Source organism: Epinephelus fuscoguttatus, linkage group LG20, assembly GCF_011397635.1.
Source record: "Epinephelus fuscoguttatus linkage group LG20, E.fuscoguttatus.final_Chr_v1".
In the NCBI taxonomy this organism is placed as follows: domain Eukaryota; kingdom Metazoa; phylum Chordata; class Actinopteri; order Perciformes; family Serranidae; genus Epinephelus; species Epinephelus fuscoguttatus.
In genome coordinates, this window is record NC_064771.1 from 31432608 (window position 1) to 31451119 (window position 18512).

The 18512-nt window shown below is 40.0% G+C and overlaps 1 protein-coding gene across 1 annotated transcript; it reads left to right on the plus strand.

Annotated features, from left to right (window-relative positions):
• Window positions 1–3565: 3565 nt before the first annotated feature.
• Window positions 3566–17759, plus strand: cd79b (CD79b molecule, immunoglobulin-associated beta). Its single transcript, XM_049564214.1, has 5 exons — window positions 3566–3716; window positions 7763–8086; window positions 8188–8306; window positions 12516–12569; window positions 14958–17759. The coding sequence occupies exons 1-5, from the start codon at window positions 3665–3667 to the stop codon at window positions 15045–15047; spliced, it is 639 nt and encodes a 212-aa protein (XP_049420171.1). The 5' UTR covers window positions 3566–3664; the 3' UTR covers window positions 15048–17759.
• Window positions 17760–18512: the final 753 nt, after the last annotated feature.

Consider the following 18512-nt stretch of genomic DNA (forward strand, 5'->3'; position numbering starts at 1 on the left):
TGCCAATTAATTTCTGTCATTTGTCTGATTGATCAGTGGACTTGTAGTTGCAGTTCTAAAAGTCAGTAGTTTCCACCTCTGACATTTACATTCGTTAAACATTTTGGGGCAGCTACCATGGCTTATAAAAAACAGTGACTGAAAATGAAAAAATGACAGGCCCTAAGCTTGACTGGTTTTCTGAGTCACCTCTCATTAAAACTAAGGGAGGTTCAGTATTTCCTGTCAAGGTTACATGTTGTTGAGGCAGCTGCTCGAACGCTGTGTTAACTGACTAACCTCCATACAGAAGATAAAAACTGAGTGGGTGCTGTAAGATGCATGTTTGCTTTGGGAATTTGGGGGAATGTGACCAGTTTGGCTGACCTTGAAACGTCACTCTTGACTGCACATGATTAAAGTCTCTTTCACACAAAGTGCCCAATAACCTTTCAGGCACCACTTGTGATTTTCACTGTTCACACACACACTACATTCAGGAATTTTTCTGTCTCGCTTCCATCTTAAATTTTTAGCTATGCTGTAGCAGCTCTGCGGGGCTGATGCTTTGCAGGTATAATGTTTATCATAGTCACTACTTTAGTTTAGCGTGTTAGCATGCTAACATTTCCTCATACATCTGCTAGGAACCATAAACATCTGTACTAATTTTTTGCCAGACTCTTCAGTACATGTTGAGATATTTCAACCAGGTCCTACTTCGAAGTCGTCGAAAACCAGCGCTTGGTCAGTGACTTCTGGTGTCAGACACTGACGGAAAAAGCAGTCCTGTCACTTCAGCATGGTACGCGTCAGGGGAAAACGTGACGAGACAACAATGTAAGTTAAGGGGGCGAAAGTCAGAGTATGGGTCAAACAACCATCGAATATCACCCTGTTCTTTTTTCCTAAACCCAACCACGTGTGTTTGTTGTTGAAGGAAAAAATGTAAATTTGCGGTGCTGTACCAACGTAGTGCGTTTATTTTGAAAGAGACTATACAAACTACATTCTCTGTGAAAACCAAAGTGTAATTTGAAAACAGACAATGCATGTAACAGGAAGAACTTGACACGGCATCCCAGAATGTCAACGCACGCAGGGTACCTTACACGACATATCTCGATAACACCAAACGGTGATATTTGACAAGGTCAAAGTGAGAATGTGTTGGATATTTTATAGAATTAGCAAAAAATAGGAAAAATTATCTGGGGACCATGAACGTCTAAACAAAATTCACTGCAATCATCCAATAGTTGTTGAGATATTTAAAGGACCAGTAGGTCCTGTAGGATTTAGTGGCATCGAGTGGTGAGGTTGTAGAACTCAAACTTGTCTTGGTGCTAAGCATGTAGAAGAACTATGGTGGTCAACACGAAAGTGCGAATGGCCCTGAGCCAGTGTTTGATTTGTCCGTTCTGGCCTACTGTAGAACAACATGGCAGACTTCTTGGAAGGGGACCGGCTACGTACATAGATATAAACAGCTCATTCTAAGGTAAGAAAACACAAGGATTATTATCTAAAGGTAATTATATGCTATTGAAAGCATAGTTCAGAATTTTATACACCATTTCTGCCAAGAGATGCCCCTACATCCTACACGCCAAAGTGTTGGATTGACAGACCGGTCGGATGACACACAGACACTCTCAAGCTGCTGGCTGCTAGCATGGCTCAACACATGTTCACAAACAAAATGATAAAGTTATCAAGACAAGAAAATTCACTCTGAAGTATCCATCCATCCATCCATCCATCCATTTTTCATCCACTTATCCGGGGCCGGGTCGTGGAGGCAGCAGGCCAAGCAAAGCACCTCAGACATCCCTCTCCCCAGCAACACTTTCCAGCTCCTCCTGGGGGACGCCGAGGCATTCCCAGACCAGACAAGATATGCAATCCCTCCAGCGTGTTCTGGGTCTGCCCCGGGGCCTCCTACCAGTGGGACGTACCCGGAACACCTCCAGTGGGAGGCGCCCAGGAGGATCCTGATCAGATGCCCGAGTCACCTCAACTGACCCCTTTTCGACGCGAAGTAGCAGCAGCTCTACTCCGAGCTCCCTCCGGATGTCCGAGCTCCTCACCCTATCTCTAAGGCTGAGCCCAGACACCCCACAGAGGAAACTCATTTCCACCGCTTGTATCCGCGATCTCATTCTTTCGGTCACTACCCAGAGCTCATGACCATAGGTGAGGGTTGGGACGTAGATGGACCAGTAAACGAACTGTCCTTGCTTTTGTGTGTGCTCTGTGACTACCATACTAATTAAAATTGCATCCTTGTGCATCCATTAATTGATCCAAGAATAGAAGGTGTTGTCTTTGGCATTATTTTTCCTTTTCACATTGTTCTGTTCAACACCTCAAGATATAGTCTGTTCAATTTATGCTGCATCTCAATTGCCAGAAAAAATTGTATGAGCATTGTAGCATTGTATGTGTCTGCAAACTACAGATATGTTATATTTGCTTGTATTATGTAGGGAATACGTTGAAACTTCACATTTCGATTACTCAGTTGGATTACTGAAAGGGCCTATCGGCACAGGCCCAGGGATCCAAGTGTCAGGAGGGTCCCCTCTGGCCTTCACTTGCAAAAAGTTAAATGTCAAATTAACACATACTGACCAGGAAGAGACTCAAAATGACAAAAAAGAGACATTAAATGTCACGAAGGGATTAAAAGGAACTGCCAAGAGACACAAAAACTACAAAACTGGGCAAAACAGCCACAAAGAGACAAAAATACGACTACAAGATGACCACAAAAAGAGACAATGATGCCCAGTGAGTGAAAAGAGATGCAAAACCACCACAAAGTCTGGGTGTCTTTCTCCTGTGTAGGAGAGGTGGTAGACCCTTCACACATCTGTGCCCAGGGGTCCATTGTCTCATAATCCACCCATGTTTATGGTTAGGAAACAAAAAGCAGCGATGTCTCACTTTTTGGGCCTAAAAACCTGCTGGAAACACAACAATGGCTAGTCAAATCATGACCGGTTTCGTTGCTTGTTTGTCTCAAATAGTGGGCTGCAGCTTGGTAGGCATTTTGCCTCGGGTGACACACCATCCACCATCCTCTTCAGCTCCTGATGACAAAGTCAGCTCAAACACTATGTCATGTTAGAAACTTAAATATCCATTTTATTTTAAAGTCTTGTCAGACAGCTTGTATTACAACATTTAACATTTGAGAACATTTTCTGCTTTTCTAAATGAAAAGAAAGGCACCACAAAAAAAAGTATTGATACTGAAACTGAGCTATTGTTTTGGTATGAGTATCGAAAAATGTCAAACAAAACCAAGCCCTAGTTCTGTTAACAATTTGGTATCACATGAGTGTTTGTTGTTTTCCCGCAAATCATCTCAAAAGCCTCCAGATGTATCTTTCACCCCGCAAATGTTCAGGTGAACAACACTGCATAATTTGTCCCTAAAAATGGCATACAACGTGAATGAAACAGGATTTTAATGGTAAAAGTGTGGGCTGTTCAAAGTTATTTTGGTTTCAACGTTACAGTGCTCTTCCCCTTATTTGCCTGTGTGGTGACAGACAGCACAGTCACTGGTGCAGACACTTCTTCTCTGGTTCACAACACCTTCATGCCTGCAGAGAGACGTAGACGAACGTTTGGACGGCAGCATTTGAAATAGCTTTTTCTTCTTCTGCATGTCATCATGCGCTGGTTACTGGCTGGATGCTGTGGACTTGCTTTGATCAGTATCTCAGGTAAATATAAACTCTTAATGCAATATGATCAATTTGATAAGTGACTGAAAAATGAGAATGATGCAAAAAACAACAACAGTCTTGGTGTTTATATTAACATTTGTGAAACGCTGAATGTTAGTGCAGCACTTAAATTAGCCTAATTGTTTGGTAATGCTTTTCGTAGTTATTTAATGGTACTTTTTATGACTGTTTAACCATGGATACAATGCATACAAGTGTTTTGCATGTTATTTTTGACTCCACAGTACCATTACTTCCTGGCCATCTGGCGGGAAAGAGGAAGTTGTCCTCTGAGACAAAGACTTATTACTTTAATATACTGCATATACGAGAAAGATAATGGAGTAAAAATTAAAAACAAACCATCACATACAGACTTAAATAGACTTAAACAACAAAATCACCACAACTTTAATGTGTACAGTGATGCAGCTTTAGGTTGGATTAACCAATGCATTAAAGAGTTAGAATACATACCTTGTGAATACTGTTTTTTACCCTGTTCTATGTAAAGCATCTTTGACTTTGTTATTACCAGAGATGGGGGACTCGAGTCACATGACTTGACTCGAGTCGCAAATATGATGACTTGAGACTTGCTTGACTAACGTTAATAAAAGACTCGACTTGACTTTGACTTTGTATTCATTACTTGAGACTTGACTTTGACTTGAGACAGATGACTCGAAAGGACTTGGCTTTAATTCAATATTAAAGGCACGCTAAGCACCGTTGGACGTCACTTCTGTTTACGTTCAACAATGTTATCAAACACAACGGAGCTATCTCGACCCTCCCCCCTCCTCCCCTCGTCCTCCGTGACTCTGTCATGAATGAGCGATACCTGCTAGTTACCCTGGGTTTGCACACCTGTTCAAGGGATAGTGCACCCAACATGAAAATTCAGCCATTATCTACTCACCCATATGCTGAGGGAGGCTCAGGTGAAGTTTTAGAGTCCTCACAACACTTGTGGAGATCCAAGGGGAGAGGAGGTAGCAACACAACTCCACCTAATGGAGGCTTACGGCGCGCCAGATTCAAACGTCCAAAAACACATAATTGAAACCACAAAATATCTCCATACTGCTCGTCCGTAGTGATCCAAGTGTCCTGAAGCCCCGACATAAAAAGTTGTTTGGAAAAATGTCATTTGAACTCTGTTTTTAGCCTCATTGTAGCCTGACGCTCTGACTGCCTCTCTGTGCACCACATTCACATGTGCGCGCTTGCGCGAGACCGTGAGACCGTGAGACATGGGCACCGCGTTCATGTGTGTGTGCTTGCTTTCGCTGGTCTCGCGCTGGCTGGTTGGTGCAGCCTGAACCCAAATGTTGTTGCCATTTGCGGAGCCTGGGCTGCCTACAGAGACCGGACTTTTTCCACAGCATATTCAGAGGACATGTAGCTAGCGGATCGTGAGGAGATGTTTTCTGTATGTGACATATGACTTGACTTGTGACTTGCTTGACCTGAGCAATGACTCGACTTAACTTGCTTGACTTATAGCAGGGACTTGACTTGACTTGTTTGATTCTCACCACAACTAACTTGGGACTTGCTGGAGACTTGAAGGTAAAGACTTGCTTGTGACTTGCACATGTGTGACTTTCCCCCATGTCTGGTTATTACTAGTATTATTGCATTTATGAATGATAAAGGGCGGGGCTGCTTCGAGTGACAGGCTGCCTGCCAAAAGTGTCCTCAGTTTCTAAGCCAGATCCACCCCTTCGCTCCTTCACAGCTCCACGCTCTTGTTCAAATTTGGTCGCTTCTGGCTCCAAAAAAGCAAGATGGTGACAGCTGAAATGCCAGACTTGAGGCTTTAAAATGGGAGCCGACAAACCAGTGGGTGACGTCATGGTAGCTACATCCATTATCTTATTCAGTCCACGATAAAAAAAAGCTTGTATATATATTTAAATATTTAAGTGAGTGTAATGGGAGAATACCTTGGAGCCTCTGACAGAAGTCTTGGCTGGAAAAGCCCTGAATGTCCTTAGTTCCTAGAAACACCCCTGCATACACCTGGCCTGTGCTGCGACTGGATCGCAAGTGACTTGCAAACATGTCAAGTTTGTAAAAAACAAACTTTATTTTGAAGAACGGCGAATTTCTGGAACAGAGTTTTTATTTTGAAATGCCGTTTCCTGCTGTAGAGAGAGTGAGAGAACGGACAGCTACTTGACAGAGACAGCAAACTAGCGTGACAACATGGCCAAACGTATGATGCTGAATATGTCAAACACCGTGGCTGGACCAGTAGGGAACCACTGGATCAGTCAATTGATAGAATATGAATCATAAAACGATTTCAGTAACCAATGAGGTCATTTATCAAGCAAAAATCTGCTTATTTCCAGCTTCTCAAATGTAAAGACTGGCTGCTCTCTGTTTTTATATGATTGTAAGCTGAATATTTGGAATTTTAATTTGATAAAATAATGAATCTATTCATCGAAAAAACAATCAGATTACTCAAAATCAGAATAATCATTAGTTGCAGCCCTAAGTTCATCAACTCATCATTTAAGGATGTTTATTGCCATCATGTCAGGCAGTAAAAAGGACTGTTTTGTATAAATGTAGGTGTAGGACAAGGAGGAGGATATTAGAGTTAACAGACACAATAAAATAAAAAGAGACTTTGAATAGAGTCAACTGGGGAAATTAAAACAGGGAACAGTGACTGAAAACGCCCTGACACCCAAGGTTCAGGTCTTGGCCCTGGGGATTTCAAGGAAGTTATCTTCAGCATTAACATCAAACCATAAAAAAAAATGTAAAAAGATGAGTTGTACAGTTGTCATATATTATAGATTAGCTATAGAGACCAAAACTGTTTTTTGTATCAGACTGTAAACAATTTATTTCCACTGTAAAGTTGGGCATTTTAACATTGGGGTCTATGGGGACTGACTCACTTCCGGAGCCAGCCTTATGCACTCTGGCACCTTATTTACATTAAAATTACAGGAACAAAATCCCAGTGTGTGTTAATTTGTTTTCATCATGAGTTAGAAAATGGTCTGTAGGCCTCCCAGCACCCTGACACAGTCAAGATTTGGCTCATGGGCCTGAATTGCTGGTCCATGATAACTCCGTGTTGCCTTAACCTGAGATAATTGTTTGGTGTTTAGAGCTGACATGATTAGCTGAATCATGTATTTTACAGAAAAAGCATTCATTTAGGTCTGAACATTCTCTAATCGCAGGTTCTCAGATAGAAAAAGAATTTGCTGCTTCTCTCTTTTATGTCTTTGTAAAGTTTATATTTTTGAGTTTCTCATTTTTTGTTGCACAAAATAATAAAAGTGGGCTCTGGGAACTTGTTAAAGCATTTGAATAAATTAACAACTCACTAATCAGTTGCAACTAGAGCTGCAATAATTAATCAATAGACAAGTTCATCAACAGAAAATTAAACTATGTTGATCCTCGAGTAATTGATTTTGATTGCTTTTCATTGTCATACATGATAATACAGTGAATAGCTTTGGATTGTTGGTCAGATACCATTTGAAGATGTCACCATGGGCCCTGGGGAATTTGTTTCACTCTGTTATATGATCAGTTAATTGAGAAAATAATTGGCAGATTAATTGATTATGAAAATAATTGTTAGTTGCTGGCAGCCCTAGGTGCAACCTTAATGACTGCAATTAACATCCTCGTCATTGTAAACAATTATAAGTCTCTGCATGCTTCCTACTTTCAGTGTCAATTGCCAGTTCTTATGTTAATATTCTGTTTAATTCATCCATCATCATTAGTAAGATTATGACCACGATAATAGAGACTTTATCTCTGCCAAAGCAGAACTCTTGAAAGAGTTTTCTATCCTCTTCACATTACGACATTTGTCTTCTTGGTATTAAATGTGAAGTCAAAGCCAGGATCATGTCGGAGGCAGTGTACTTACCAACAGCTGCAGGGATGAAATACAGCCACATTATCTGCATACATGTTTGTCTCAAGAGATTTAAAGAAACTGCTGCTGTAACTGTGTCACAATGTCCCTCAACCTTCTTTTGTCTGCTCAGTGGCCTCAGACTCTGCTCAACTGATCATCCAGAAGCCCCGGTTCTATGGTGTGCCAGTCGGACGCGACTTGGGCATTTACTGTATGCCCACCTTTGGGACTGATCAGCTAGTCAGCGTAGAGTGGTACAAGGCTGATAAGTATGACGCGCGTGAAGAAGACAGAAAAGTGTTAATGACAGAAAACAATAAGGCTCACTATAGTAACACCACTCTGAAGGAAATTGCCACCCTCCAAATCCATAAGGTGAAAATAAAGGACAGCGGAGTGTACTTCTGCAAGATGAACAATGACTGGGGACCTGGGACTGCGGTTCAAGTTGTCAGTAAGTGGCTGGGACAACAAATATCTCGTGCAGACACACAGACACATTATGCAAAGATGATTTACAGAGGTCTGTACCAGCTCACACCTTTTCTCTCACAGGACCCTTTAATGAGAAAGAGGCTCTCCACAGGACCAGGATGAAGGATGGGCTCATCATTCTCCAGGGCCTGGTGTTGGCTGTGTGTGTTGCTGCTCTACTGCTACGCAAACGACGTTTGGTGAGGAACAAGGCCACCAAAATAAATCTGTGATCACCAGAGTGCACTGCTGAGTTTAGCTGAATTAGATGGAATAGATGAGACATACTTTTTATGGAACTTAAGCTCTTTAGAACAAAACAGATATCCAACACTTTAAACATGTTTCCAGGTCACAGCCAAAACAAATGCCTACCTGCAGCTAATCCAACTAATGATTATGTTCATACAGTCAGGTCCATAATTATTTGGACAATGATACAGTTGTCATCATTTTGGCTCTGTACACCACCACAATGGGTTTTAAATGAAACAATGAATACCTGCTTAAAGTGCAGACTCTCAGCTTTCATTTAAGGCTTTTTTCAAAAATGTAGTATGAACCGTGTAGGAATGACAACCATTTCTTCACACAGTCCCCCAACTTTAAGGGCTCATAAGTATTTGGACAAACTAACATAATCATCAATTAAACAGTCAGTTTTAATACTTGGTTGCAAATCCTTTACAGTCAATGACTGCCTGAAGTGTTGGACACATAGGCATCATCAGATGCTGGGTTTCTTCCCTGGTGATGCTCTGCCAGCCCTTTACTGCAGCCGTCTGCACTTCCTGCTTGTGTTTTGGGTGTTTTGCCCTCAGTTTTGGCTTCAGCAAGAGAAACGCATGCTCAGTTGGATTCAGGTCAGATGATATGACTTGGCCATTGCAGAACATTCCACTTCTTTGCCTTAAAATGTCTTTGGTTGCTTTTGCAGTATGCTTCAGGTCAATGTCCATCTGCACTGTGAAGCATCGTCCAATGAGTTTTGAAGCATTTGGTTGAATCTGAGCAGATAATGGTGCCCCAAACACTTCAGCTTTCATCCTGCTGCTCTTGTAAGAAAGACAATACTTCACTAGAATAAATACAGAGGGTTTATCACAAGATGCAAACCACTGGTTTGCCTTAAAAATGGAAGGCCAGATTAGAGTTTGTCAAAAACCATCTAAAAAGCCTGTACAGTTGTGGAACAGCATACTATGGACAGATAAAACAAAAATCAACTACCAGAATGATGGGAAGACAAGAGAAGGAAGAAGGGAAGGAACTGCTCATGATCCAAAGCACACCACCTCATCAGTGAAGCATGGTGGAGGTATGTTGTTATGTCATGGCCATGTATGGCTGCCAGTGGAGCTGGTTCTCTTGTATTTATTGATGATGTGACTGCTGACAAGAGCAGCAGGATGAAAGCTGAAGTGTTTGGGGCACCATTATCTGCTCAGATTCAACCAAATGCTTCAAAACTCATTGGACAATGCTTCACAGTGCAGATGGACAATGACCTGAAGCAGACTGCAAAAGCAACCAAAGACATTTTTAAGGCAAAGAAGTGGAATGTTCTGCAATGGCCAAGTCGTATCATCTGACCTGAATCCAACTGAGCATGCGTTTCTCTTGCTGAAGCCAAAACTGAGGGCAAAACACCCAAAACACAAGCAGGAAGTGCAGACGGCTGCAGTAAAGGGCTGGCAGAGCATCACCAGGGAAGAAACCCAGCATCTGGTGATGCCTATGTGTCCAACACTTCAGGCAGTCATTGACTGTAAAGGATTTGCAACCAAGTATTAAAACTGACTGTTTAATTGATGATTATGTTAGTTTGTCCAAATACTTATGAGCCCTTAAAGTTGGGGGACTGTGTGAAGAAATGGTTGTAATTCCTACACGGTTCATACTACATTTTTGAAAAAAGCCTTAAATGAAAGCTGAGAGTCTGCATTTTAAGCAGGTATTCATTGTTTCATTTAAAACCCACTGTGGTGGTGTACAGAGCCAAAATGATGACAACTGTATCATTGTCCAAATAATTATGGACCTGACTGTACATTTGTTGATAAAGATTAGCTTTTAATCATAAACAAGTTCCTAAAGGCCAAAGTGACGTCTTAACATTGCTTGTTTTGTTTCACCAACAGTCCAAAACATTCAATTTACAATTTCATAAAATGAAGAAAAGCAACAAGTCCTCTGGTTTGAGAAAACAGTAACGAAGCAATTTCTGGAAAACTGTGAGGAGCATTTTTCACAATTTTTCACAGTTTATAGACACAACAAATAGTCAATTAATCGTGAACAACTGGCAGATGAATATATAATTAAAATAACCATTAGTTGCAGCCCTAAATCAGATATCCAAATTGTTGTCAGTCCGTTTTCTGCGGATCAACAAATTTTTTCAACAACTGTAGGATATTTAAAGTTGTTTTTCGTTTGTGTGTCCTACTGCACAAAACAACAATGTTATCAATAAATATCAGGACATGTCATCTTTAAAATCGACACCTTTTGTGACCCAGTCCTCCAGGGGGGTCTGGGGGGAATTCCAACCATTTTCTAACATCTTTAAACAAATATCTTTGATCAGGGGTTTTCAAAGTTTTGATGACTGAGTGCCATGTTAGAGAGCAAGCGTGTGATTTAGGGCCGTACAGGAAAATGGCATACACTATAGGTGTGTCTCAAATCACATACTTCCATTAGTACACTTCCATGTAGTGTGCTATGTGCACTATGTACTCATTGGCGTAGTGTGCGACTCTCGACAGGGTAGTGTTGTCTCAAACCAAACACGGCAGTTGTGCACTCACCAGAAATGATTACCGCAAATTAGCTAGTTAGCAAACAAGCATTAGCATTTGCGTTATTGTTCGTGGTACCAAATCATTACAGACTGCTAAATTAACCCAATAAACATACTGCTGGCTTATACCCGACAACATCTTGAGGGCAACAAGTGTCCATAGTTCCACACTCAACTTCTTGACCGTTTTGAGTGCATCATCCGGGTACTCATAGTGCACTGCATTTTTCCATACTTCAGTGTGAACGCACTTATGCACTCAAAATATTAAGTGTAAGTACAGAAGTACACAGTTTAAGACACAGCATAAGACTTTTTTATAACTTAATGGTAAATGGACTGCACTTGTACTGTATAGTGCTTTTCTAGTCTGCCAACCACTCAAAACTCTGTGTACACTACATGTCACATTCACCCATTCACATGCACATTCACACACTGGTGGCCGAGGCTACCATACAAGGTGCCACACGCTACTCAGTAACCGTTTACATGCTCACACACAATCAGGAGCAATTTGGGGCTCAGTATCTTGCCCCAGAATACTTCAAAATGTGGGCCTGAGGTGGTGTCGGTGGTTTAGTGGGTAGAGCAGACACCCCATGTACAAGGCTGTTGCCGCAGCGGCCTGGGTTCAAATCCAGCCTGTGGCCCTTTTGTGCATGTCATCCCCCCCCCCCCCCCCCCCCCTCTCTCTGCCCTTCATGCTTACCTGTCCATTAAAGGCAAATTGTCCCAAAAAAATCTTTAAAAAAAACAAAAACAAAACGTGGGCCTGAGGAGCTGGGGATCAAACCACCAATCTTCCGATAAAATATCCATTAGCTGCTAAGCTAATGTATACAATGTAAAATGCCATAGGCTTGTGCTAATAATGTTAGCATGTTGTATTTGTGGGGAAAATGTGTCCAGATAAAGACAAGTGTTTGTCTGTGAGTGCTGGGAGTTATAGTGAAGCTGATTTGTGTACTTGTCTTTGAAATTGTCTCTATTAAGCCATGTTTAATGTGTGTTTAATGTGTGTTTCATGTGTGTTCAACTAAACTTCACAGCACTTCACAGAAACCCCACCGCACAATTTATAAAGCTGCCTTTAATTTGCATCAGTCTTGATAAGCTAACAGAGCTGCTCAAGCTGAAAGATAACACTTACCCGAATTAGTTCCATGTATGAACTTCTGAAAGCCCTTTTTTTTTGACTAGACCCTGTGAAGGAAGCGTTCCAATGCAGCTTCTACCAACAGCTCTTCAACAGTTTGCTTAAATGTCACCACAGTTGCTACTGTAGCCTACTTCGATGCACTTTCTTGTCCTTTCTCTAATTTTAAAGAGGTGCATCATTTTCTTTTTACAGTTATCATCATGTGGGTATATGATGCAAGGGTATGCCAGTGTAACAGGTGTTATTAAAATAATTAAAATTAAAATAGTGTAGCCATTGTTATCAATAGGTCTTGTCCTCTTGAACATGAACATCACACTTCAAGTCAGCCAGTCAGTTTATCATTGTTCGCTTTTAGTGTATTGTACAGTATACAGTGTGTTCATCAGTAGTTGGTACTAACTCTGTAACTGCTTTAACTTTTCTCCTTTTTATGAACAGTGGGAAAAGAGAGACAGCATATATGAGGAGCCTGAAACTGATCACATCTACGAGGTTTGTTAAAGTGTCTTCTTTTTTCTTACAGTAATATTAATCAAAGACAGATAGTGGCAGAAGTAATATTCAGATCCTTTACTTAAGTAAAAGTGCTAATACCACACTGTGGACACGTTACAAGTGAAAGTACTGCATTCAAAACTTCACTTAAGTAAAAGTACTATTATTATTATTATTATTATTATTATTATTATATATGATGCTTCTGGATTAATACCACTATTGCATTAATGTGTATGTTGTACTATTAGATGTAGATGTTTAAGGTTGAGCTCATTTGAACTCCTTTATGTGCTGTTGGGTAGTTTAATCTACAGCAATGCATCAGATTCTATAAGATCACTGCGCTGTCTGTTCTGTTTGAGAACCACATATATCTAAAAAGTCAACTTTTTATCAAACATCTGGATCTTCAGCCTAGATTTAAACGTGTCTGCAGAAGAGGAGCTCTTAGCTGTTCCAAAGCTTTCGTGAGACTTCTGCAAATGCACAATCGCCCTTCACGCTTAGTCTCGACCGCGGGATTTCCAGGAGCAACTGGTCTGAGTATCTGAGAGGGCAGAGGAGCTCAGCAATGCATTTGGGAGCCAGGCCATGCTGCATTTTCCAGCTGATCCAATAGTGTTTTTAAGAAGTTTACTTAGCTTAAGAAGTAGGAGAATTTTCTTAACACATGAAGGAGCACTTTGTCCTTCATTTTATCACAGACGTTCACAATTAACACATCTGGAGATACATGGTTTTCACTGGACAGGAAGGGGATGGACATTTGTAATCTAGGGGTGTCTCCGGGTCCTTAAAAAGTCTTAAAGTGTAGTAAATGTTACAACAATAAGGCCTTAAAAGTCATTGAATTGTCTTCAGTTTGAATTTGTGAGGTCTGCTACAGCTATTTAATCTAATGTCATTTATCCAATTTTAAATTTATTTCTGTGAAAATGAGTAAAGCCTTTATATGATAAAGTCCACATTTGTAATGTTACAAATCTTTAAAAAACAAAACAAAAAAAACTATAATCCTGCCATGTTGCCTCATACTTGCACTTACCTGTTGGCAAAATGTAGATTAACTTAACTCACTCTAATCACCATATTCCCACATAAAACTTAACTCTGTATAAGATCACATATATGCTACTTGCCTGTAATGGTAACCTGCGATGCTTAATGAAGTAAAACCTGATTTATCCAAAAATATGTCCTAAATTTAGTTAAAAGGCATCTTGAACGGGTCTTAAAAAGCATTAACTTTAACTGTCTGAGTGATTAAAGCTGTGAGACAAATGTGGAGTAGAAGTATAAAGTCATAAATAACAAAAAAAAAAAAAAAAGTGCCTTAAATTTGTACTCCAGTACAGAACTTGAGTAAATACTTAGTGCTTCATCACATTCCACCGCTGTAAAAGATGAGGTCCTTTTTGTTATAAGTGGTCGTTGTATTTGTGAAGACACAGCTGTGTTTTTACACATGCAACAAACACCAGGAGACACACAGTCGCCTCGCATCGCTAAGCTCATAACCACAATTTTATCTTGTCCTGTCAGTGCAGCTCTCAGTTTTTTTTGTTTTGTTTTTTTTTCATTTATGAATATGAACACAGCTTATATGCTCCTTGGAGGAACCACAAGTTTGCTGAACTTTTGTTTGCTTTTTTTAAATTGAATTTATTTTTTAGCCTATTTTTTTTTTTATATGAAAGGGACGATGCAGTTTAACACATTTCAGAGCAGAGTTTAGAGCTGATGCTAATTTTCATCTCTTGTCCCTAGTTGGGCTTTTACATGTAGATCTAAGATGTTATTAAAAATATACAGTTTAAAACATCATGCAACCACTATACACTAAGAATAATGTCACCATAACTTTGGAAAACAGCATTTGTAGGTTGGACATAGATTTTAATTGCTTTAAATCTGTAAAAACCATAGAAGAAGAATTTTTATGTAGCATCTTTCATATAAAAATTGTTGCTCAGAGTGCTTTACATTACCGTACAAGGAAGAAAAACAAAACAAGAGAAAGGGCATAGCCTAAATGCATTACCTGTACTGTAAAAAAATATAATTCAAAGTATCTAGAATAAAGAAAGAAAATATCTGATGTGTTTTTTTAAATGACAAAATGCTACATTACTGGAAAGTTGGAGCCAAATAAAATGGGTTTATTGTACTTAGGTATGATAATTAGTTAATTGTGAGCACAGTTTCTTTGTAGGCCATTTTAAAACTGCATTTTTCAAGTGATATAAGAGTAAGGAGTGTCATTACAAATTATATGAAAGATATTTAAATGTCAGTTGCTCTGCTGTGACATTTAGCAGCTGCATATCTTTGTCTTCTGCCTGAATCACTGACTATGCAAAAAAACTTATTTCCATCTTTCAGGGTTTGGCGATTGAGACATGTGGAGGAGGTCTGTATGAGGAACTCTCTGTGTACGCCGAGGCTGAAGTAGCTGAGGCCCCGTGGGAGTAAGACAGCCACACAATAACGTACAAGGTCCTGGTTTTAAAAGTACATATCATGTGTTGTTAGGAGTCCTCAGTGGGCCCTGCTCAGATGTGGAGATCTGTCATTTTCCTCTAGTACAGTGTTTGTTTATAAACGTGCAACATGTTACTTATAAAATGCTTGCTACATACGCAGCCCGTTCTCCAGAATAAAATGTTGACATTGTGCATCTCTGAAAACCATGTATATGTTACACTGCCACATTTCATACACATTAGATTAATATCTCTTAAGTGATGTGGTCCAGATTGCGTCTATATGAGATAAGTGTCTCATCTGGAGGAGGAGGGGATGGCGGATGGCATGAGGCCTCCATGAGACACCTCAGTGAGAAGGCTGTTCGAGACCAACAACAAAACTAATTTTTTTACAACACATTGGGACATTTCTAGCTGTGTTGTTTGCAACAAAATTGAGTAATTTTATCATTGCATCTTGACATGACCAGCCGTCTTTGTCGTTTCCAGATGTTTGTTGCACCAAAATGGGGTATTTTTATTCATGCATTGGGACATTTTCATGCATGTTTGATGCACCAAAAACAGGTCATTTTAATGAGATGTTTGATGTAAAGAAAACAAAGTATTTTTAACGGAAGGCAGAACATTTCTAGCCATGTTTGTTGCACCAAAAGTTGATATTTTTATTGGTGCGTCGGGACATTTTCAGCCGTGTTTGATGCACCGACACCGGCTTTTTTTAAAACATGTTTTTCTAACATGTTTTACTAAGACGTTGTGACATTTCCAGCCATGTTTGTTGCACCAAAACCGGGTCTTTTTAATTTGAAGTCAGGACATTTCCAGCCATGTTTGTTGCACCAAAACCGGGTCTTTTTAATTTGAAGTCAGGACATTTCTAGCCATGTTTGTTGTACTAAAACCGGGTCTTTTTAACAAGACATCGGGACATTTTCAGCTGCGTTTGATGCACCAACACCGGCTTTTTTTTTTAAACATGTTTTTTTAACATGTTTTACCAAGATGTTGTGACATTTCCAGCCATGTTTGTTGCATCATTGCCAAGTATTTTTAATTTGAAGTCAGGACATTTCCAGCCATGTTTGTTGCACCAAAACCAGGTCTTTTTAATTTGAAGTCAGGACATTTCTAGCCATGTTTGTTGCACTAAAACTAGGTCTTTTTAACAAGACATCGGGACATTTTCAGCTGTGTTTGATGCACCAACACCGGCTTTTTTTTTAACATGTTTTTTTTAACATGTTTTACTAAGACGTTGTGACATTTCCAGCCATGTTTGTTGCACCAAAACCAGGTCTTTTTGACAAGACGTCGGGACATTTCCAGCTGTGTTTGATGCATCGACGCCGGCTTTTTTTTAACATGTTGGAACATTTTCACCCATGATATTTTCACATCGAGGCATGGAATGGCAATGGAGGCATTTCCATTTATGTTTGTTGCCCTATAACCAGGTATTTTTTAAGACACGCTGGGACATTTCAGCTGCGTTTGTTGCCCCAACATTGAGTAATTTGTACATCACATCTTGACATTTTCAGCTGTGGTTGTTTCGCCAAATCGGGGTATTTTTACCAAGACGTTGTGACATTTCCAGCCATGTTTGTTGCACCATTGCCAGGTATTTTTAATTTGAAGTCGGGACATTTCCAGCCATGTTTGTTGCACCAAAACTGGGTCTTTTTAACAAGACGTTGGGACATTTCCAGCAGTGTTTGTTGCACCAAATGTGGCTATTTTTATTGGTGCACTGGGACACTTTCAGCCATGTTTGATGCACCAACACCAGGTTTTTTTGACAAGTTGGAACATTTTCAGCCATGGTTGTTGCACAAAACCAGGTATTTTTAACAATGCGTCGAGGCATTTCCAGTCATGTTTGTCTCACCGTAACCAGGTATTTTTGACGACACGTTGGGACATTTTCAGCTGCGTTTGTTCCACCAACAAAACGGTACGTCGGGACATTTCCAGCTGTGTTTGTTGTACCAAAATTGAATAATTTCAACATCACATCTTGACATTTTCAGCTGTGGTTGTTCACAAAAACCGCAAATTTTTAATAAGATTTTTGTTTTTTTAGTAACAATGCCAGGTATTTTTAACGATATATCCGGACATTTCGAGCTATGTTTGTGCACCAGAACTAGGTATTTTTAACGACACCTAGTGATACATCCAACTGTCACAACACCAAGTATCTTGAGCCTAAACATTGTCCTCTCCTTACCCGTACCAAGTGGATTTTGTGCTTAAACCTAGCAACACATTAACCACATGGTTGAAACATACAGTTTTAACATATGTAACATAGGCTTAAAAAGTAACGTGTCCTTGGTTGCAGAGATGGTTCATGCCAACATTTCTTCTGGCGACAGGGTTGATACGCGGCTGTTGATTTTATGCTATTTAGTAACACTGGAGTGAATTAATCAGATGTGATTTGAAGTCCACTGAAGTGTAAAGGAACCGTTCTACAGTTCAGACTCAACAGCTGAGATTTCAGCTGACATTTTTGGTGCTTCAAGAGAATTTTTTAATATAAAAAGTGTTGTGTATGATTTCATAATGACTTCTCTGAGTTTGATGTCTGTTTTATCTTAATGTGTGCATCAGACGCAGTGTTTGATCCTGTTTGATTATATTAAATATGTGTGTCTTTTTTATGTATCAGGAATAAAAACAAACATATTTCCTTTTGCTTGTGAAAGTATTTTTTTTTTTGTTTTTTTTTTAAGGTAAAAATTACATAAATTAATATATAAATAAATAAGTAGAAAATAAGAAGTTGATCAACTATGTATTAATTTATAAAGATACTGGTTGTGCAGAATATCAACCGATCAATAAATACATGAGCAAACAGCTCAGTATATATATCTCAAGGCAATTGAATCGAACGCAACTGCACTTAGTTTTGTCTTAGAAGACGTTTCACCTCTTATCCAAGAGGCTTCATCAGTTCATGCTTGTCTGACTAGGCTGGAACTAGTCTGACAACCTGGTGTGGAAAAACCCAGGTATTTAACCTCCGAGGAGGTCTTAACAAGGCCAATGATGTCATTGGTTTGTTAGTGCTCTGACACGATTAACCACTCCACCCTCCTCTCCCGTCTTAAAACCTGTTACAGCATCACTGGCACGGCTATCTCCTGGTTCAGATCATATCTCTCCAACCGACAACAATTCATCCATATCAATAACTGCACCTCCTCTACCGCTCCTCTGTCCCAAGGCGTCCCCCAGGGTTCTGTGCTTGGTCCTCTCCTTTTCATCCTCTATATCCTCCCGCTTGGTAACATCATCCGCTGATATGGCCTCCATTTCCACTGCTATGCCGACGACGTCCAGATCTACATCACCACCAAATCCATCACTACAACAGTCTGCTCCACACTTGAAAATCGCCTCACTGAAATAAAATCCTGGATGCAAACTAACTTTCTAC

Bases quoted from the DNA above. Each gene is read 5' to 3' on its own strand.
- cd79b (XM_049564214.1), top strand. From the start codon at position 3,665: ATGCGCTGGTTACTGGCTGGATGCTGTGGACTTGCTTTGATCAGTATC. The intron at 8,307-12,515 runs GTGAGGAACAAG...TTTTATGAACAG, and splicing joins TGCTACGCAAACGACGTTTG to TGGGAAAAGAGAGACAGCAT. The intron at 12,570-14,957 runs GTTTGTTAAAGT...TCCATCTTTCAG, and splicing joins AAACTGATCACATCTACGAG to GGTTTGGCGATTGAGACATG.